This window comes from Corvus brachyrhynchos, unplaced genomic scaffold (genome assembly GCF_000691975.1).
Source record: "Corvus brachyrhynchos isolate BGI_N302 unplaced genomic scaffold, ASM69197v1 scaffold490, whole genome shotgun sequence".
NCBI lineage: Eukaryota > Metazoa > Chordata > Aves > Passeriformes > Corvidae > Corvus > Corvus brachyrhynchos.
This window is the reverse complement of record NW_008235774.1, coordinates 259,080-281,941: the sequence shown is the minus strand read 5'-3', so window position 1 is coordinate 281,941 and position 22,862 is coordinate 259,080. Positions and strand designations below refer to the sequence as shown.

At 36.8% G+C, this 22,862-nt stretch overlaps 1 protein-coding gene across 1 annotated transcript in view; it reads right to left on the bottom strand.

The window, feature by feature from the left end:
• KCNH7 (potassium voltage-gated channel subfamily H member 7) overlaps window positions 1–22,862 on the bottom strand; it is a 218,032-nt gene that overhangs the window by 51,506 nt on the left and 143,664 nt on the right. The window contains exons 5-8 of the mRNA XM_017726979.1: window positions 21,208–21,636; window positions 17,178–17,198; window positions 16,647–16,670; window positions 13,409–13,623 (exon numbers count right to left, since the gene is read on the bottom strand). Coding sequence (XP_017582468.1) covers window positions 13,409–13,623; window positions 16,647–16,670; window positions 17,178–17,198; window positions 21,208–21,636 — 689 coding nt within the window. The remainder of the gene's footprint in view (window positions 1–13,408; window positions 13,624–16,646; window positions 16,671–17,177; window positions 17,199–21,207; window positions 21,637–22,862) is intronic.

The window sequence follows — 22,862 nt, the reverse complement described above, 5'->3', positions numbered from 1 at the left end:
AAAAAGGAAGGAAATGGAACATCTGTCTCTTCAGATCTAATCCAAATACACAATACAGTCTCTTCCTTTTAACATGTAGTTTTGAACTAATTTTCAGATCTTTATCAACAAGGCTAATAACAGTACTGGACAGGAAAAACTTGGAAAGGAAAAGAAATGAGAAACATGAATCAGACTCGTAAGCTAAAGCCATATTCTTGTAATTGACTGGTTTTGTCCTGACCTTAAATCTGAATTATAGTGCACCCAAAAATGAGGCAGTATTACTTCAGCTTTAAAATGATTTAAATAGATTTTATGGAACAGTCTTCTCTTGATGAAACCTCTCCTGGCTCTCTTTTCTCCTGTGTATTAGTTCTGTTGAAGCTGCCAAGTTATAACTAGCAAGTACATATCTTTCCTTTTCCTCTCTATTCATACCATTACCATGAGACATCTACAGACTGGACCTAAGGAGATTTCTGAATTTAAAACCAACTAAAAATAAATATTACACGAGTATTAATGAACAAAGGGAATTCAAATTAACATTGGCTCTCTGATAGTAGGCATTACGTAATTCCCCAGAACACTTTAAAGGAGTTTTGTATTTCAGTCATCTTGATGATTGTCTTCCTTATGCAGACATGAACAACTAAGAAGGTTACACCAGTACTGAAAGAAAGCTGAAGAGCTCTTGACTTGGTAAACCCTCCAAACACAGCATTATATAAGGTTTTCATACATCAGTGTTAAAAGGTATTTTTACATGTAAAAGGTATTTTTACATGTCTTTCAAAGGATAGCTATTGAAGAATGTCTCCTGAGATACTAACGATGGGGAATGTTAATAATACTTGTCTTCTTGTCTTTATCCTTTGCCTTTATTAAAGGCTTTAAAATTATGCAGTATGACTCTTTGTATATAATGCTGAATACGAAAACATTTGAACCTGGAAATTCAAAACTTATCTGAGTGTATTTTAATATTTTTTTTGTTCCAGATATCAGTCACTACCTGAAACTTGTTTGAGAGCAATGGGACTTCCTGGGAGTGCTAACTTCATTGCTGAGGCCATGAAGTGCCAAACTTTCATAAAGTTATCAAATAATTACATGAATCTTATTCAGCTAAGCATATTTACATACACAGCCACCCAAAATCTTCAAATAGTTAAAGAAAGTTATGTGTGAAAGCATGTCTTGTGACTAAAGGAGTAGAACAGCCTTTTTCTCCTGTTTGTAAAATACAATTTTTAGGTTTCAGGGAACATGTAATATTTTTAACCTGTAATTTATTTTTATTAAGCTAGATACTAAAAGAGAGGAGATATTTTTATAGTTCATTTTCCATGAAAATATTAAGAAATGGTATATAATCTTAAACCTCAGGAGCCTCTTCCTGCCAGTCTATATATAATTACTTTCACATTAGTGGGTAATGCATGGTCAGAGTAACAGTTAGAAGCATATAGATTTACTAAAAGTGCTTTACTGAAATTTAAATCTTAAATTAGGGATATACAGATCAGTAAAGAAGATATTTACAACTGACTTTTTTTTAGCAAAAGTTAATGATAGAATATGTATTAAAAGTTGTGTAACACTCTTCTTTAAAATTCATTATGAGATATTATTTCAGAAGACAGCAAATGCTATCCTTCAACATCCTAGTGAGTTTGTGAGTTATTCGTTGCTCTTCTGGCAACACTAAGCTGCTGACAAGCACTTATATGTCTGAAAACAAAATATCAAGGGTCAAATTTGTTATAAAGGCTTAAATTATTGTGCGGTTTTTAGTAATCGAAAATATATTTTCTATCATCTATTCATGGCATGACAATAAAACAAGCAGATTTTGAACTTGGTGATGTTATGTCATCCTTAGAATATTTATGAAAAAAGTATTTTCCATTATTTTACACTTTGACTGGCTTGCTAGCTGTCAAATACTTTGATGCAGATAAAGAAAAGCATAAAAGCTGTAAGAATTTCTGAAGTGCATGGAGTGAAAATGAAGTAGCTACATTCCCAGTTTGGTTCTACGATTATAGTACTTATTGACAGAAATGTGAGGAGTACAAGAGAAAGGGAGAAAAGATCCTTATGTATATATTCATATTTAACTTTCAGTTTCATGGTATATGTAATTTTTTTCCATAATATGCAAAATAAGCAAACAATAGTTTCTAGAAAATCTGCTTTTTGTAATTAGACCCCACAGTGTTTAAAAATGTATGAACTGCAATTGAAACTGCTCTGGTAGGGAGAAAAGCTTACTTTAGAAATTACCATCTTCCCTGTGGCTCTCCTTGTTTGTGCTTAATGAGCACTTCCCAACCTTGTTCACTTAAAGGATACATTTAGTCTTAGCATTCTGCCCAGGTTGCCCAAGTTCCCCTCTCAACACCACTTTTAGGAAAGTTCAGTGTATTACCCAAACTTCCATAAAATTTGATCATCAGTATTTTAACCAAAAATCCATTTGGCAAGGGTAGATGGAACAGATTGCATACATAGATGCAGATAATTTGATGATACAAATTACATTTCATTAGTAAAACCAACCTATAAAAGCATGATCCAGATTTCTAGGGCCATCCATTCAATTTATGCTGGTTAGGCAAAGAAAAAAGGTGAATTTGTGACCATGGAGAACTGGGCAGACAAAGTTGCCTTTGCTCAGTCAGTTGCTGGATCTTACTTTAGACACTTTCATTTTTTTTACAATGCAAAAACATATTTTGTTTTTGGGGAATTGTGGCAAGACATGGTATGATCTTCATAATAATTCTTCATTAAATACTCTAGTACTCAACAAAAACAATAACAAAACAAAAATAGCACAAAATCAGTGAGACAGAAGTAAGTCCTTGAGAGGCTCTACCTTGCCCATGTTATGCTAAATGAAGCTCATGTATAGAAGAGAACAAGATGTTTTATTTACGGATTTAACCAGTGTCCTGGTTCTGGCTATGAGAGAGTTAATTTTCTTCTTAATAGCTGACACAGTGCTCTGTTTTGGATTTAGTATGGGAATACTGTTGACAACACACTGATGCATTGGTTGCTAAGTGATGGACCTTACCCTAAGTTATGGACATTACAGTTTCCCAGGCTCTGTCAGTGAGCAGGTGCACAAAAAGCTGGGAGGAAGCATGTCCAGGACAGATGACCTAATCTGGCCAAAGGGATAGTCCAAAGCATAGAACATCATGCCCAGACTATAAACTGAGGGGGCTACCAGGAAGAGAGACTGATCATGGCTTGGGAATGGGTTCGGCATCAGTCAGCAGGCAGTGAGCAACTGTATTGTACCACTTGTTTTTCTTGGGTCTTCTTCCTCTGTGTGTCTGTCTCTCCCCTTTTCTCTTCCTCCCTCCTTTTGTTTGCAATTGCTATTAGTATTAGTATCACTCCTGATTTTCCCCTCCATCCCACTGAGGGTGCAGGAAGGACCTGAGCAGCTGCTGTATGATAGTTAGTCACCAGCTGAGGTTAAACTGTGACAAACAGGGAGATATGGGAATCTTTTTGGTGCTACTGCAGACATTAAAACCTCAATCCAGTGGAAAAAATGCCTAGGATAGAAGCCTGTAAGCCTTAATGTTCATTGTTTTCTAGATATATTGACTAATTTATCACACTGTGCAAACTGCAGTTTCCTTTGCTTCCTGAATATTGTAGGTGTAAAGAAGTGAGAAAACAGACAGCACAATAAATCTGGAAATAACTATCCTAGACAAAACTTATTTTTCAAGCTTTTTTGAAAACCTGGAAGGAGGCTACAGTCTGCATCCTATCCTAACACTATTTGTCAAAATAAATTAGCTGGACTCTAACAAGTTCTGCAGAATGGCCATGAGCCACAGGCTCTGAATTTTCCTCGATTCCAAACCCAGCAACTAACAGCATTAGAGACTAAGCTGCAGCAAAAGGTGTTATTCTCCTTTGGTTATAGTCTTCCATTCGGAACTCACCTACAAACCCAGTGAAACTAAACTTCTTTGAACAGAACAAATTGGTACAGATGTGAGCCCGTATCATTCAGCAGTTCTTTTGCTTCAAAAGAAAGTAGGTTTATTCATAATTAATAGAATTCATTTAGAAAGTAGAACATTTTCAAAGAAGATGGATACTTAGATTAGAAAAAAAAGCAAAGCTGTGAAATGAAGAACTTTTCTTCCCATTTTATAAATGTTTCTCATTTATTAGTAGTAGTAGTATACTCAACAGTTTGTCTGAAGCTGAACATACCATTTCATGCCAGCTTCCAGGATATTGACTAGCTACTGCAATTTCCATATTTAAAAAGATACTGCCTTAATACAAAACTATCAATTCTTTGAGTAAAAAGAGAAATTTTTATGCTTGCAAATAAACCCAAAATACCTTAAAGATAATTTCACCATGTGCTATAATGCAAGATTTATTCAATTGTCAAAGAAAAACAGACTTACCAAAGATAAATATCAAGAAGAAACTCTGAGCTTGCTATGTACTACGAATATCAACTAAATATTCATACCATTTCTGTACTTTATTTCAGATAGATTTTTATTTTATACAATTTCAGTACTTTATTTCAGATAGATTTTTATTTTATAGTATATTTTTACACTTTAGATGGTGTCAGAGACTGAATGTTATAATTTATGGCTTAAATGTCTCCATGAAGGACTTTTGCCTATTATAGCAAAACTGTATTACAAAAGCTGTAGAGAAGACCACCATACCCTGAATAGGCCTTCTGACTGAGGCCCTGAACTACTCGTTGATGGAGATAAGATAGTGACACAGGTCTGGGCTGGGTGGAGAAGAATGCATTCACAGAGGGATCAAGCTTAGCACCTTCTGGGTGGAGACCACAGCCCCGGGGCTATCAGCTTCCAGGCTCGAACAGACCCTCACACCAAAGGGTGTGGGGGAGGAGAGGCTTTGGGTGCGTGGTGAAAAAGCATCTGGTCAGAGGTAGTGAACGCCCATCCCCCACTGTGCAGAGGAGCCCAGCTGCAGGAGCCCCTTCACCCCAGGAAAAGCCACATCCACATGAAGGCCAGCTGAAGCGGTGTCATGGCCCTTCAAAGGACCCTCCCAAGGGGTCCCTAGACCCTGCACCAGAGCACTGCAGCATGATGCAGCAGATCCACAGTGTTGCAAGGGACAGTGTCAAACTGGCCCCCTGCAAGGGAGGCACCTGGGCGTTCCCACCTGGCCCAGACGTATATTAATCCACTGGATTCTATACTTTTTTGGCGCGTGGCAGCAGCGGGGGACCATCACCACCAAGAAGACCAGATGGAGGGGAGCAACGAGACATCGTTGGGACCCCTGGAAGGGAGATGTGTTTCTACCTAACCCCTATCACTCCCTCTCCCCCCACCCCCCACGCACACTTTATTTCTTTCCTTCTTTCTTATATCTTTCTTTCTCTCTCTTTGCCTCTTTTACTATTAAATAAAATATATCAGTTTTTTGGCACCAACATCTAACCTCCATTGGTTTTAATAATGGTTTTTTGGGTGTATTTCGAACCTTTCTGGGTCCAATTTGTTTTATTCACAGAGACTTAGTTTCCTTTGGCCTGCTGTGTTAAACCGGTTTGTAACAGTGCTATGCTCAATAATTTTATGTTCAGTAACACCAATACCACCCATAAACCTCGAAAAATGCTTTGAAAATACGTGTTTCCACATTTATTAACTATAGCTATCTATTAACTATATCTATTTCCTAAACATAATATTTGGAATTCAGTGAACCTTTGAATTTTGATTCATACATCTGATCCCTGATTTTTCCCTTACTGATTTTATTGATATTTCAATAATTTAAGGAGTCTTCTCCCTCTTTTTTTTTTTTTTTTTTTTTTTTTTTGTACAAGCATTAACTCAACTATCCTGGGTTTGCCCTTCTCTATTGATCCTGTTACAAGTTACAACCTGAAAGCATCATCCAAATTCTAACACATGACAAGTAATAAATGAGAAAAATGATCTCGTTCGGCTTATTAATTTTGAGGGCATTCAGAATTTATCAAACAGCACACTATGCTGATTTGGGTTAATGGTCTTTTTCTTACTATTTCTACTACTTGGAAAAAAATGCTAAACCCTATCAAACCCTAACCAGAAAATATTTTCCTCAGCTCCAGTGCATCAAAAACAACTAATCCACATGCTTTTTTCCTCCCCCCCCCGCCCAGGCCAAAAGAATAATAACCTCACTGCTGTTTCTACTTAATATGCTTAAGGATCTCATTTATAATCAGTACTAGAACATAGCTGCTTTATAATCATCATACTACCTGGAAATTGCAGGAACTTTCTGCTCTTTAAAATTTAATTTATGCACAATTTCTCTCATTAGTGATATGTGGGAGAGTACAAACTTCCTTGAAAAAATTAATCATTGGATTACCCACCAGTTTTTCAGTTTGCATACTAGCTAATATTACACTAAAGAGAAAAGAATTTAAATTGTTAGCTGACCATACCTGCCATTTTTTTTCTGAGGAAAATGACCCCTAATAGGTGTGACTATATAATTTCAGGTAAATGCTAAACATTGCCTGTCCAGGTTATGGCATTTTGTGGCTAGATCCAACATTGGTCCTTCAGTATGTACATGTGAGGTGCCTGCCACTAGAGCAGAGTTCAGACCATTTGAGGGTAAGGGCACTTAGAGAGGGAGGGAGTCCTGTGTCTGAGTCCGTGATGCCCAGGGTTATTTTTGTGGATTTTTTAACAGATGGTCATTTATGTAAGATGAATAACAGTCAAAATACTCTGGAACTACAACCCAGGACTGCCTCTTTCTAAGAGGTTGTCCTGAATGTTAGCTACACCAGCAGTATCCTTGAAAAATAGCAGCTCTTTGTGACCCATGAGATCCACAGCATTCGGCCCTCTTCCCTTCCTCTCTCCACACGTCAGCTGCTATTGCTGTCTGTGTCTGGGAAAACATACACTTATGCTGTCCTAAAGATAGAAACTGTGTCCTGAGTTAACGTGGTAACCACCGGACTCTGATCTAACTTTGCAGTTGTGCTGTTTTGCGTAAGAGGTTGGGTTAGATGGCCTCTAGAGGTCTCTTCCACACTACGTTTTTGCATGGGTCTAAGGTTACATGAAGGAGGGACTGTGACTTCTTTCATAGCTGTTTTAAGGCAACTATAACTGCATGTGTGAAAGCTATTATTCCAGACTGTGCATGCCAAATGCATCAAAGGATTCTCACAGTTCTCTGGATCTTAATGGGGCTTGACTTGCAGTTCATGGTGAGACTGTACTGGTGGGCGTCAAAACTGTTGGTTTCAGCAGAGTAACCTACGAAGTTTAGAAACTTCCAAGGTCAATCCACCATGAAGTGGGTGTTTATAGCTCTAGACCAGAGAAATGAGGCTTGCCTAAATGCTGCTTGCATGATTTCAATCAGCTTTACTCGCTTTGTAGAGTATTGGTTCTTACACGCAACTCCTTATTTTCAGAACAAATTACAATGCAGTCTGAAAGCCTATTTTCTCCCACTTCTTAGCATCAGAAGAGGAATGATGTTTTGGCAAATGTTCTAATATTAACAAAGGTCAGCATCAAGGCAGTAAAACCAAAGAGATCACAAAACATTGATTACTCAAAAGTGTAATTCATAGAAGATAGTGGATACTTTTCCCACTCAGCAAAATCAGGTAATCCCCTTTTCAGAAGAGTAGATCTTGAGGGAAGGACATGGACTAATTAAGGATGCATCCAGGTTGCATGTTGCAAAGCAGCTGGGCTTTCTGACTGCTCCATTTCTACCATATGTTGTGAAATCTTCTCAAAACACTGCAGCAGTTCAGACGCCTGAGCCTATTCTGCTGTCACAAAAAGAAGAGGCTCTACTCTAAGGAAGGAATATTTTATCTTTCACAATTGTTATGAATCTTATTTTTATTACTTGGTGCAACACTAAATAATTATAATGAAAATACTATGTTTTCTTCTGAAACTGATCAAAACAGTGGGCTTTATTTTCTGCTTCCATGCATTTGGAATAACTATTTGCTCTGGTGCAAAAGATACTACTTTCCAGTTGTGGTGACACCTTTGCGCAGGTCACAGGTCACCTTTGCACAGTGACCACACTGGGACTGAAGTATTTTTATTAGTTTTCACCACGGTTTCTTTGCTTTTCTTTGTTTCATAGAGTGTGTCACACCTTCTAAATGACAATGAAATTACACACATTTATAGTATTTCTGTAATTACATCTATAGTAATTACAAAGCCTAATTATATAAAGACAATAAAAGATGAAATTTTATTGCATGAGGGTGCTAAGCATTATTGTAAAGAAAGGGAATGATTCCTGTATAAACTATGTCAATTGACAAATAACAGGAAAAAGAAGATTCTCACTTCAGAGTAAATTTAAACTTTCCGTACATTAACTAGGAAATGTTGGCTCTGCTTACCCCCTCATTTCACTATTATATATATAATCTTGCTGCGTAATTGGAAGATATCAAAATTGTTTCCTCTGTATTCAGAATTTCCTACTTTATGCAGAATGCAAAATGAACAGCCTTGAAATGTTATGTGTATGTGAGTTATTGCAGGATGTAAACAGCACAGTGTGTCAGCTGAATCAGACTGCTGAAAACGTATAGATAGATAATTTGGTTTATTTTTAGGTCTTATATTGCCCCTCTCTGTCCTAGATGCTGGTAGTTTTCTTTAGCCTGAAAACCTGAAGGTCAGTTTGAAGTTATGATCATATAATAGTTCTTTTTATATCAACAGCATTATTGGCCTTGGGAGAATATGGTTACTTATTTCTTAATCTTTTGGGGAACTAAATAGAGGCTGGCCAGATTACAAAAACATGCAGTGAAACTACAAGGTCTATCACTTCATACATGAACACTACCCTCCCCCCCCACCTTGTCTCCCCCCCTTCACTGGCAGCTCTATTTTCAGAAGATGTGTGGGTGTTCGGCATGTCTGCAAATCAGATCACAATATTCTGTGTAGCCTGTCAAGGTATATATTTATCATTTCATCAGCCATATGACCAGTTTGGGTATATATATGTTTCCTAGAGGTGGGCGGATAATGAAACTGTTTTGAAAACTATTATAACAAGAAGTTTAAAGATCATAGAGTTTTACCTTCCTGTAAGTCATTTATTGAGATAAATCATGAACAACAGAAACAACAGATCCATATTGTGTATTACATATTCCTTCAGACTGATGAATTTCAAGGAGATAAATAATCTCTGAACACTAGTGATCGAAAGCAACAAAGCAGTTTTTCTTAAGCAACAAAATAAAGAGACCAGTAATTTATACTTTTATTAACTGGAACAGTTATTTGTTGACAGTATTAAGTTATGGGCATTCCAGAATTCTCTCTTTTCTTTAAAAATAAGCACAGATACTGACTATTCCAGTCTTCATGAGTCTGTTTACAACAGAGTTCACAACTTTGCAGCTGTACATCAGTGGAAACTGGATGTGTAAGAAGCTTTACAATAAATCAGTATTTATACAAAAGATAAAATAGTTCCTGCTGTGTCTTTGCACATTGCAATTTTAAGGCCAGAAGTTCCCTTTATGAGTTCATAAAAAATGTTAAGGGACAGATGGCAGACTCTTGCCCTACTGCCTTCTTTAATAAAAGTCTACTTTTTGTGCCTCTAGGAAGACTTGTCTCCTTCTAACAATCAGTGTCAGGACCCCAACTGAACCTGTCAGTACAAAAGAGTGCAGAAATTGCACTGTCCCCCTGAACAGACTGTAAAAAAGAAATAATGGAAGAAAGTAAGTTGAGATTTTTCTAGAAGAGAGTGACATTAACACCTCTGGAAATTATAACGAAAAGCATTTTAAAAAACAATTTTTTCTAAAGTGGAATGGAAATGTGAATTTAATGACAAATATCTGCACTGGAATATAACAATGCCAGTTTATCAATCAGGGCTATCTAGCAGCTACTACTGGCTAATGCTCTGAGTAAAAGTCAATATTATGCAGAAACAAGCATCCCGAAGATGTTATGCTTCTTGGCATTACACAAGGAGTTATGATCAGTGAAGCCCGAGGTGAAAATCCAGGCAAAGCAGTCAGGGAGTCTACTTATTCAGGACCATCACATGTGCACCTCTTCACCGCAAGCTATACCTTAAGGCCGTTCTCATCTCTACCTAATGTCCTGAACACTCCTGTTAAGTGGTAAAACAGTATTGGAAGGTTCCTTGCAGTAGAATTCCTTGCAGTAGAATTTATAACCCAGATTTTTCACTCAAAGTATAAACCACTGTCCCGCAGCATCTTCCGTTTCTTCTGAAATTGTTTTCTAAACTTTATTCTACTTTCTATTTCTAACTTATTCCACTAAAATCTTTCTACTGAAGTATCTTACTCCTCTTTAAATGCTTTCTCAAAGTGCATCACTTCCTCTAAACACAGTGGCCATGACTCTTTTATTTATTTTATTCATTATTCTTCGTCTGCCCTCTGAAGGGGGCTAGGTGCCACCCTTTCCTTTTTCAGTCTTCAAGACCTGAATTACCTCTCCAGCTTGTGGATATTAAAGAAGTTACAGCTGTTGTCTTTGGAAAGAACTTGTTGCATCCTGTGATGCTGTACTTGGTTTGATATTACTGATAAATGAGAGAGAATCCAGAGTGCAGTGATCCAACAGGGAAGCTCACTGATACTTTCATGTGGTGCGTACCAGAGTCTCTGTATTTTGAGTTGCACAGTGAGGAGTAATAGTAGTGGAATTGTCAGATTATAACAGCAGGATCAAATTTCTCAGCAAAACTGAGGAAACGGAGAAAGATAGACAGTAAGGACTACAAAGGGAGAGATGTATGTATGTATGTTTGAATGGTAAAATGTGTGGCTGGGAGAAGCCTTTTATGTCATCAAGTCCTGCAGTCCCAGAAAATACAGCATGTTATGTATCCTTTCACTACATTTCTCAGGCTCTTTCTAGTAACACTTAGAATTCCTGCCCTACTTCTTTTATTAGAAGGCTGTTTCAGAATGTCACAACTCTGATTAAGGGTGACCTTTAAATTTACCATGGCTGTTTTATACTCATTTGCTCTTTCACTGATATTGCCCCATAGATTAAATAGGTCATATTGCTTTCTGTGTATTTTTGATACTGTTTGACAGATTTCCTTATCAGAGGCTGTGCCAGCATAAACATATCCTAACTACCTCATCTAACATTTCCACCATATTCTATTCTCAACACTGTGTTCAAACCTTCCAAGCCCACTTTTGCACTATTCTTCAGATACATAATGGATCCATGGCCTAGGAAAAGATTTACAAAGAAATTTATAGCCAGACATGCAGCGGAACCTTCAAAGAGCTGACTCTTACGAAATATAGTGAAATCACTGGGAATAGAAACATAAACAGAACTCAAACTAGCCACTTTTATCTTCTAAATGTCTATTTTTCATCGAATTCATGAATCACTAGTTAACTAGATCCCTGATCATCGTAATACCATAGACCTACATTTATTTATACCTCCTAGGAGTTTCTACTCGTACCTAATTCTAGAATTTAGGATGTAGCAGCAACTAAAAACATTGACAAGTGAACGTAATAGCATAAAAAGCAGCAGCTTCAGGGAACTATTTCCAATTATAATGAATGATATGACATCAAAGTTTGCTATGCAAATTGTGCCCTGCACAATGCTTGAGATCATTCTAGAAAAGGACATAAACCAATGTCAAATTAAATTGGAAGGCCCTTGTGAAGTGTAAAGATTTATAGAGCATTTCAAATTTAATTTTGAATTTAGTTGGTATCAATTTTCCTGGAAAGACTAGCTGATCCATGCCCTTTCCATTGCAGTTTTCATAAAATCTAAATTATATGGAGAATAAACATAGATTTAAAAAATAATTTCTGCCCCCCTTCTACCCCTAACAGTGTCATTAGTATATAGAAACTCATCACTCTGGCACGAATTAGCCAGTCAGAATTAAAAAAAAAAACCCCACAACAAAAACAAAGAAAAAAACAAGCCCCAAAGACCTACCTTGCCTCGTGCTTATATAACTTATAAAAATTAGGTTTTTTTAATGTAACTTGACTTTTTGCCATATTATCTGTGAAAAGATTTCTATGTATAACTACTATGAATAATTTAAAACATATCAAAATGGGTCCAGAAGAGATTATATCTTTCAAAACTGACCAGAGAAGAAAGGACAATGGTTGCAGATTCAAGTTAGCTATTATAGACAAAATATATGAAAGATAAAAATCCAATTACTTTTTAGGCACTAACTGATCTCAAAATAGAGATGATAGAACTTTTATCCCTATTTCTCTAGGAGGGTGTACAATACATTCCTTTTTATATCTGTCAAAGGGAGTAGGAGCATGGACAAAATCTTTCATAGCACCAGTGTAGAGAAGCTGCAGTCTGATCTATAGAAGGTGGGTCAGCACTTGGGGACATGGTTTAGTTGTGGACTTGTCAGTGCTGGGTTAATGGCTGGACTTGATGATCTTAAATTCTATCATTCTGTGACTAATTCAAAAGCTGCTCTTGGCAAGATCTTCCTTATAGAATATTTATCTGCATTTTACTACAAAGAACTTCTTACCTCTTTCAGTCTGTCTGAGCATTTAAGGGCCAACCCTCTGCTTACTAACCCTATAAAAGTTATTTGGGATACTGTCATCTCTTGATATTTTTTTTCAGTATGTTGCACATTGCTAGCCCAGTCACTCTCCATATGAGACTATAACACAAATATAATAATACTGAAATCAGCTGAAAAGTTCTGTTGACTTCAGAGGGCACTGCATGTGTGTTAGAGTGAAGAAATATGCTATCTTAAATTATTTTCTTTTTTTTTCAGTTATATGCCTTGTTCACAAGATATATCATACATCCAGTCCAAAGGTATCTGCTTTTCATTTTGACAGCCTTTTTGATGCACAGATGTAGAAAAGATACCTACAAGAAAAAGTATTATGGAAAGCCAAAGAACTCGAACAGAAATTATGAGATGTTATTATGATACAGCGGCACAATCAACTACCATTTGTTATCATGTTGTGCCTTACACTAATCAGCAATTCATAATGCTGAGAACAAATTAAGAAGAATGAAACTACCATTTACGAATGACAGGAATCACTGAAATTAATGATCTTATTTGGGACACCTGGTGCACACTACATTTCTTTCCCAATAAAAAATAGAGAGCTGAAAAGTTTTGTTTGTTAGCAGTATCACCTAATGTTGTAGACTACCTCATAAGCAACTGAATTGGAGGTAATTAAGTAATGTCTTCAAATTATCCTGGAGATAGCCAAATCACTCATTAAAAGAGTAGCAAACTATTGAATACACTGAAAAAAATTGAAAATGTACTAAAGTAATGTGTATTACCTTACCTGTGTAACCTTCTCTGTTACATTGTGCGTTCGGTCTTTCACCTTAGGTGCAATAATTGCTTTCTCTGAAGAAGGAGGAGATGAAGATTTTTTTTCACTTTTGATATCTGAAAAGTTCAGTGTGAGTTGAGGGATTTTGTTGATTGTACTGTATTTGTTGAGATTTGAATCCGATGTGGATCCCAACAGACTTGACTTGATATGATTAAAAGGCCCTGAAAAATCAGAACACACATTTATTATCTGAGAAATGCAGAGAAATAAATTATCATTAATATTTAGGTGGGATATGTTAAAAGGGTCGTTAAAAATGATTTTTCTGTATACTAATTGTTAATAATAAAAATTATCTACATTTTAAAAATAACTTTATTGCTAATAAGATTCAAATCTAATATTGGCTATAAATATGACATTTCCTTTACAGGTAGCCCTCAATATTTTTTATAAAATCAATGGATTCCAAATTGCATAATGCATCTATCCTTACTTGTTTTCATGTTACTGGGAATGCTGGTGTGCTCTTATTGTAATTCTGGCTGAATATAAAGACTATATGCTCATTTGTTTATAAGAGTGGAAATAGGACACATGATTATATGAGTGCCTGGAATTAGCAAAGGCTCTATTATCACATCCCTATGTTGCTCATGCTCACATGATAATTCAAAGAAACTGGAAAATTGAGTAGAATTACTCACAAAATATGTTTCTTCAATTGTCATTGCTAACAAAATATTGGAAACTATAGGGATACTCATAGGTAGAATATTAATGGAGTATAAATAGACTTTTTATACTATTTTAGTGCATCATGATAAAAAATATGAAGTTTGCATACTTCATGAGGTACATATGCTTTATAAATATTCTTTTCATTATTGGACAGAGTTTTTTTAACAAGAAAGCAATATAAATGATAAGAATACTTGTTTTGTACTGTCATCATAAGGTTCATTGGGAAGCCAAAAGTATTCATTGCAAGAAAAAGTTGCTTTTGAGAACAATACCGGAAAAAAGAACTATAAAGGTGTTTAGAATGAGAGATAAATCCACTTAGGGATTTAAGAAAAAACCCAGGTCTTGCAGTCAGTAACAATATACCTAAAGTGTGGGGTTGAAGGGTATTTCTCAGATTTACATGAGAACCTTACTGCATCTTAATTCTATTAAGGGCAACAATGTGATGCTTTTCTCTTGTACTGCTTTTTGAGGTTTTCTTTTGTCTTCCTGGGAGGAGAACAAGAATGTGTATGTTGATTCTGGAACAGGCAATGGAATAGGATTAAGCCTATGGGGTAAATCGCAAAGTCAGCACTGATTTTATTTGCAATGTGTGAATGAATGAAATTCAAATCAACCAGCTGCCTGCCTGGGGATGGCTGTGGGGAAATGCATTAGGCTGTGCTGATTTTTTTTTTTTTTTTGGCAAAATTCTTGAAGTGAGGGCTGATTTTCCATCACACCTGGCTTCAAATGCTTGCTGAAGCAGATGTTTAATTTTCTTTCTAAGCTTATAGAGATTTTTACATGTTTTCTCTCTCCTAAACTCATGCTAATTGTATGTTAATCTGGGCCAGAGATAGAAAATCTCTATCACTCCATTTCAAATTTTGCCACTGCACAGAAAGGAATTTAAGAGACAAGGGAGTGCATGATACTCTAGACTAAAAGTTTGGGTGCAAACCAGAATTTGTGCATGAGTTCTCTAAAAATTAAACTGCAAACCAGTTCTTTTTCTCCTAGTGTATTTTTTATTGCACAGCTTCATGGGAAAAGGGAAGAAAGCACTACCTTTCACCTGCAAGGAATGGTAAAAAGCTTGGTACTGAGGACACCACCAAGGGATTGTGATACTATACTCAAATGCCTTTTGGCCCAGGTGGGACCTGAATCTATCTTTCACATCACCTACATGAGTCTACTAAAAATTAGTGTTCAAAATATATCAGGGCTCACAATCTCCTCACAAATAAGTGAAGTGACTAATCTGGCTGGAGTGTGCTACGTTCATATGGTCAGACCGCAGTTTTTCTGCCCTGCTTCCCTATTAGTTGTAGCAATAGTGTCTGAGTATTGAATTAGTTTAGATGTAAGCAGGATATCAAGTTGGAATCATTTGTCAGATGAACAAGATTCTTGATACCTTAGGAATTCAAAGGTAAGAGGAAATAAAGATATCTTAGGCAAATCTGGGATTAGATAGGAGGCAAGAATTTGTTTTATTAGTAACTTTATAGATGCTTAAATTGCACTGAACTTTTGGTTTCAGGGATTTACATGTTTTACTGCTTCAGTTCCAAAGGGGATTATGCTCTCTTTTGCCACCTAATACTCATGTCCTAGAGCATGATATTAGGCTTAGTTCATTGCACATGAGAATAAAACCTCACTTCTTTTCCCCCACCTTCTTTTGCTTTAGAAAGTGGTGAAAGGTATAATTGACAATGGTAATTGATTGAAAGACAGTATTAGCTTAAGTACAGCCCACGCTGACAGAAATTGAGTTGATACTGGACAGCGAGTGGACTGTGTCAGAGCAGGAAGCAGAAAAAGAGGGCCATAACAAATCACAATCACAATTGACACTAATTGGCACCCTGATTGACAGTTTCAACAGAGAGGCAAAGAATTGAATAAGCAGGGAGAATGACTTGCTTCTGCCTAGCCTAAAAAAGGAGAATCTTTCGGGTTAAGTTTGAGCTCCCCATTCGTATGGTAGGATTTCATTGTCCTTGCTTACACAATGCATTGAGAAATGATTTCACTCTCCTGAGCTCCCAATTCATCATCTTCCACCAGCAGTAAATACATTTATAAAAGTTATTGTATAGCACAGAAACTGCGTGTTTTTCCCCCAAGATTTTGCCAACATACACATGAAGCAAACGGAATGATTTTGTAGTCCACAAATTGCTTTACAGAATCTAGGTCATGCACTGCATGCAGTTTAGAGAGATTTTACCAGGTACACACACTTTTTGCATCATGCATGAAGTCACAAACCAGTTTTCCCACAGATAGAAATATGGCAGTTAAAACTGAACACTTCAGTAAGTGATCTTCAGAAATGGAGGAAGTAATTTATGGATTATGTTCAAATTGTTTCTAAAAGATGTATCTCAGTGCTGGTGAAAAGAAATAGTTTTGTAATTGCACTACATATTATTTAAACATGAAATTGGCAATGAAGTTCATGCATGCACATTTTGATGCTACAGGAAGCTTGAAACCATACCCCCTGCCATCCAGGAACGTGAAACTAGTTTTAAAGAGACAAAAGAGGAATAAGTGAAGATACTTCCATAAGGGTCCTGATTATCAGTTATTTAATTTTTGAGAGAGTTAACCGAAAACTAAGCACCTTGTAACAGTCATTTGCTAATATCCCCATACAATCATATATCCTTTTATGGGTAAAACTCCTGGTAGCTTCAACAGAAGTTTTGACTGCTTAAGGACAATAGCACTGAGTTAAGTAACTGTGATATGTTCTACCTCCCTCCCTTCCTTTTTTGAGTTAACAGATAATCAAGTCAAAAGGCTGTTCAACTATGCCTTCACTTTTTCCAGTGATTCATAGTTAGTGCATTGAGACAAGAGTTACAAACTGCATGTTTAACAAATATAATTTATGTAATGCACCTAGCCCTAAAGATGTCAACATGAGAATGTTGCATTTGAACATTTCATACAGCAGGCAAAGTAACATGCCAAAAAGTGTGGCTGATTGAAACACTGGAAGGTACAGTGTAGATGTATACTTTACCTTTGACATTGCGACCATTGTCTGGTTTTCAGCATAATAAAAGTGAAGAAAAAGAGAAAAAAAGACAACTAAAATCTACACCAGAAAAAGCAGAAAATACATCTTCAAAGTGTGCATGGTTTGAATTGAAATATTGTTGCACTTCCTTGATTGTATTATGTAGACTTTAAGTGAAGATGAAGTCACTTTGACAATTGAGATAATATGTAAAAGTGTTTGGAGTAGATCATCCGGCAGTACAACTGGCTTTAGCTAACTTGCCTCAACAGAAACATGATAAAATTGTTTCTCCACAAGTCTGGCACTGGGTTGGAGGATGAAAGTGCCAAGAAGAGGCAATTAGTCCCACATAATTAAGAGAAGCTGAGACACAGAGCTGAAGTGCAGGGTGGCTGCATGGGGTGTGGGGCTGCACAGGAGGCCCAGCACAGACCCCCAGGCCCCATGCCTGCCTAGACTCACGTGAGAAAAAGCTTTTAACATGGCAGCAAGCTAAGCAATGCCCTTCTGAGTAAGTGCTGGAGAAAGATATACCTTAAACCTTTCTTCAGGTCTTAGGTGCCTTTCCGCAAGGAAGCAGTGGCAGAGCTTTCTGTCCTCACAGGCACACCTGGCCCTGAATCCTCTCATGACATCAAACCTTTTCAGGGAGAATATTATTATTGCTGTTGTTATTATTATTTTAAAGAAGCTGCACAGGTGCAGAGGTAAAAACCACGCCGGTTCACGTGGTAATGATGTGATCCCCAAACCATCGGCCCCTTGTGTTGTGCCCCTGCGCGGCCGGCTCTGAGGGGTGTGAGGTGGGTCTGGCAGGCAATGGGGCCTTGCTCCTGGTGTCAATACCCACTGTGACCAGTTTACCAGCTTTCAAAGGTGCTTTGGGCTCACACAGACATTCACCTGTGTTGTGCCGGGCTGACAGGCCACCTCCGAGGCTGAGGCGTTCGTGGCCTGGCTGTCTGACAGCAGCCCTGTCCCTGTGGAGAGTGGTCAGCCCTGCTCTGGACAGAGGCCGTGGCGGTGCTGGGCCTCGTCACACCTGCTGCCTCGCTGGCTTCTCCGCAGCTTCCTGAGCACTGAGGAGCACAGCGCATCAAGCTGGGCCCTCTGGACCCAGGGTGTGGAAGAGTGTTAATTCCTCCCAGACCAATACCTTCCAGTACCAGGCATCTGTAGCAGTACTGGAGATTAGGCTGAGTTAGGCTCAAAAGTCTGCTGCTGTTTCAGAAGGCAGCAGCAATCTTGCTGAGTCCACTTTCTGAAGACAATAAGATTTCTGAAGAGTCCCTGTGGACTTGTACCTGCCTGCAAAATCTGGATTGCTGGTGTTTCAGGTGAGGCTAGCTTGGCTGCATTTTGGGTGGTGAGTGTAAGACAGTTCCTGCCCTATTGTTTTTGCTGTCATATAGGAATATTTAGAATAGAATTTGAACCAGTACACTCAAATGAATTTAAAATCCTAAGCTGTCATTTTTACTGTAATATCTTTTGGCATATAGTGGGCACAGTGAAGATAATCTTAAAGTGATAGGCAACGAGGCTACGTAAATTAATTTAACACATGAAATAATTTCTATTCTCAATTGCATTATCTTAAAATTTGACTGCGGGTAAATTACTGTAGTTAGTATGAAGCTAAATAATGTTATTCTCTTCCTTCAGAATTCTGCTTTACTGATTCAATTAATATTATTTGAACTGGAAAGGATAGGAAAAAATTGAATCCTGACTTTCATTTTCAGATAGAGTAGTAGTTTTTGAATGATTTAAGAAAACTCAAAATAAAAATGGAATGGGAAAATATGTTAAACCCTGCGTTTCCTTTGGTAATAGTTCAGCCCTTTGGGACTGTGGTTTACTTTTACTTGTTGCACTTAGGGCTTTGCATTCTCCCTGTTCAGAATCTACAAGCCCAGAAAAGATGATTTAAGCGGAATCTTGGTTGCCTAACTTGCATGGAATATTTTTTAGGAATAATAGGGTTTTATGGCTCACTGTTGAATAAGGCAATTTGGACTTGCCGGATAAATTTAAACATCTTTTCAGCATAAGGTGCCCAATTCTAACATGATTGTAAGCAGATGGCATCAAGGATGGTTACTAATTCTAATGCCTTTCTGAGAGCCATTCTCTCTTCTGCTGAGTTTTTCTAGAATGCTGTGTATGATATAAACTTAGGGCCTGATTCTCTACTAGTTTGTAGTTTATACCGAGTGAAAATTGAGTAAGAGTGTTTCGTCTATTTGTAAATGATCACATCATGTGAGAGGCCATAGGAATTCAACTGGATTACTGACTCCTCATAGTAAAATTTATTTTCCTTACTACTTAATGTTTGAAAAATGTTTTTCCATAAAATGGGGATAAAATTTTCTGCTCATCCATTCAGCAAGTATTAAATTATGCGGTGATTTCTGCATCAGGTTTGAACCACTGTAATCAAAGACACTTAATGTTCAAACTGATTTTTACACATTTCATATATATATATAACTGGATGAAGAATGATCATTTGGGAAGTACTATAATGAAAAATGTTCTGAAAATAGAAATTGAAAAACCAGATATATTAACATGTATTTCCTGTGAAAGATGAGTTTAAATACATGGGGAAGTTTAAATCAAGATAAAGCTTATGCAATAGGTCCAAAGGACATGCCGCAGTTCAATCTTGGAGGTTTTTGCCTCCTGATTTTGACATCTTGGCTTACTGTGAACATGAACTATACAAAATGGTATGGTTTAGGATGGATTTAATTGAATTTTCAGGTTCATTTGAATTGAAAAAAAATCATGGTCCAAAAGAAACAGAAATGAAAAAAAGTACTTACATATTATATTTAATACAGGCAGAGTGATTGGAAGGAATGATCAGTTTTGCTATTCTACAAGTTAAACTGGGTGTCAGAGGAACATTCAGACTTATATTTTAGGAAATGTGTAGAAGCAAAGGGTTCTTGAGGTGAACTTTCCAGAAGGCAGAAGAACTTAAAGGGATTTTACACTTGTGGTCAGTAAGAAGACATAAACAAACCATCACTGAAAATGAAAAATAATTTTCCTGCTAATTTAAGAATCTGTACACAGTTTTTCATGACATATGTTTCTGGAATCTTAAAATATTACCATACATTCCTTGTCATCTCGCTTAAATATAAAGGTGTGTAATACAAGACATTAGACCATCAGTAGCTGTGAAAGCATTGTATATGTGGCACTTTTCTTCAAAAGTGACTTTCAGTGGGACCTCACAATTCACAGGGCTTTCAAACCTCTGTTTGCTAAGCTCTTTCCCAAGTTTCTTAAACTCCCTGTCTTCAAGAAGAAATCATGGACTACACTCCATGGATTTAGGAGAGACAGTGAAAATGAAGAGAGAGGAAACATCTCTGTAACTTTTGCTGGTTGCATAATATACTAGCACAAGGAGAAAATCACACTTAAATGAAGTTTACACTAAGCATTTCACCATTTCACTAAGTATTTCACTATTCATTACACAAAGCATGTCAAAGGAGTTGCTGAGGGTATTTTCTTCAGCATGAGAGAAAAAGCATGTCTCAATGTTGCATCAGTGAATGTACAATATGCACATTACAGATTTAAGAAAAAGAAACATATCAGTCTCTGAAGTAGGATTTCATACAGTCAAAGACCACCTGATATATGTAAGTATAGGAGGGAATGGTGCATGGAATTATAATTTGATCACCTGATTTCCCCTCCCCCCCCACCCCCCTAAACACCAATATTAGCTTTAGGAATGCTGGCCCCAACATTTTGTATATCCCTAAAGAGAAGATCAATACCATGATTCCATTAGTCTCCTTGGAAATGAAAAACAGTATTTAGTGTACATAATAAGCCTGGTGTATTTGGGCCCTTAACATTTTCATTGCACCTTTGAGTCATTATATTTAGCTGACTATATTTATATTTGTTTACAAAGTGATGATTATTGCTATGAAAAATTGAAATAATTCCTTTTTTAGAACATCAAAGAACAGCGATTGACTTTCTACCATACCTTCACTTGCATGACGGTCCCTAAAAATGTTCTTGGGATGGACATTAAAGCCTTCTATGTCGTGTACTGAAGACGCTCTCCGTATACTACAAATACTTTCCTTTGATCTGGAATGGGTCAGTGGATTGCTTGTCTGTATCATGTCAGGGTAAAGTCTGTCCCATTGCTGCTTGGGTGATGAGTGGTCAAGAGGTCCAGATATATTAACCAAAGGTGAACATTTACTGTGTTGAATCAGTGCTTTTGTATCATCCACTTCTGAAGGACTACAGCTTTCTTTTGTAGGTGATTTAAAGTGCTTCATTGCCACTGAGTCATCGCTGTGCTTAGATGAATCGATTATCACTGCATCGGGGTCTTCCTGGGGCAAGGACTGCTTTCTGTATGTTAGAAGTCTCAGTCCAGGTAGCCGGAACCCAAAAAGTCTGCCTACATGCAAATACATAAAAACAGAAGAAAATACTACACATTAGTGTCTGGTCATTAAAATGAGCATATTTCACTTGCAATACATGTTAATAGCTATTCCTAATAAATGACAATGCTTAGTAATGGAATACATAAATACACAAATATAATATAACTCCAAGTTTGTTATAGTTGGGGTGTTAAAAGATTCCAGAATTCAGTCAGATCTAAGTTTTTGAGCTTAGTATGGGAATAGCAGCATTAATTCTACAGCCTATTTTAAAAGCTATGAGGTTCAGATGGTCCTTTCTAAATTAAAATTCTATGTATCTATAAAAGACAGCCAGGATATGTCTAACTACTTTGCTTGGTAGTTGTTATCTGGAAATAGATATTTGTGGATTCTATTATTAGTGGAACTCCATGTGCTTATGAATATCCTGCTGATATATGCATGTATTGGCTACAGATTAAACAGGAAGATACCAGTGCTAATTGCTTGGGAAAGAAAACTAAGCTGTATATCAGTTTTGCTACAATCCTTTCCAATACTGACATCTGATGATTAGATGAAACAATTTTAACGAGTTTAAAAGGAAGAGTAAAGGACCAAAGTGGAAGAAAAAAGAGCGACACAGCTCTCAAACCTCAGTTGCACCTATACAATGCAATTATTGTTTACATTGCATGGGATGGGCTGAGTTGGGCTTGGTATGGTTAATGGCAGTGTAGACTATCCTGAGTGTGTGGAAAATGAACACTTTGTGTAATGGTAAGAAGTATCAGTAGCTGAGAGGAAGAGTATAATATGGTGCCTATAAAGAAACTATAGAGGAAGAATTGCAAAATTTACAGAATATCCTTCTAAAAAATCAAACCTAAATAAGAAATATTGTAAGGTTTTGCGTAATACAGCTCACAGATAGAGGCACAGGGACATCAGATGTACAGAAAACATATTAAACAATTTAAAAAAAGAAATGCTAAAGAAAGTTTAACAAAATAAAATAATTTAAATAATTGAAATGATCAGGTGTCATTGTATAAACAGTCTGACTTATTAAATAATTTTGTGTCTCTCATCACTTTGCTACATAAGTGTTTTCAACAGTGAATCAATAGCTAAATGATTTCTTGGAGAACATTTCAAAGTACCTTCTTATTCTTTCTCTCTGGGATAAGAAGTTCTGTTTGGGGTAAGATTCAAATTTTTTTTTCATTCAGTTTAAATTCCTAGCATTTGTAGC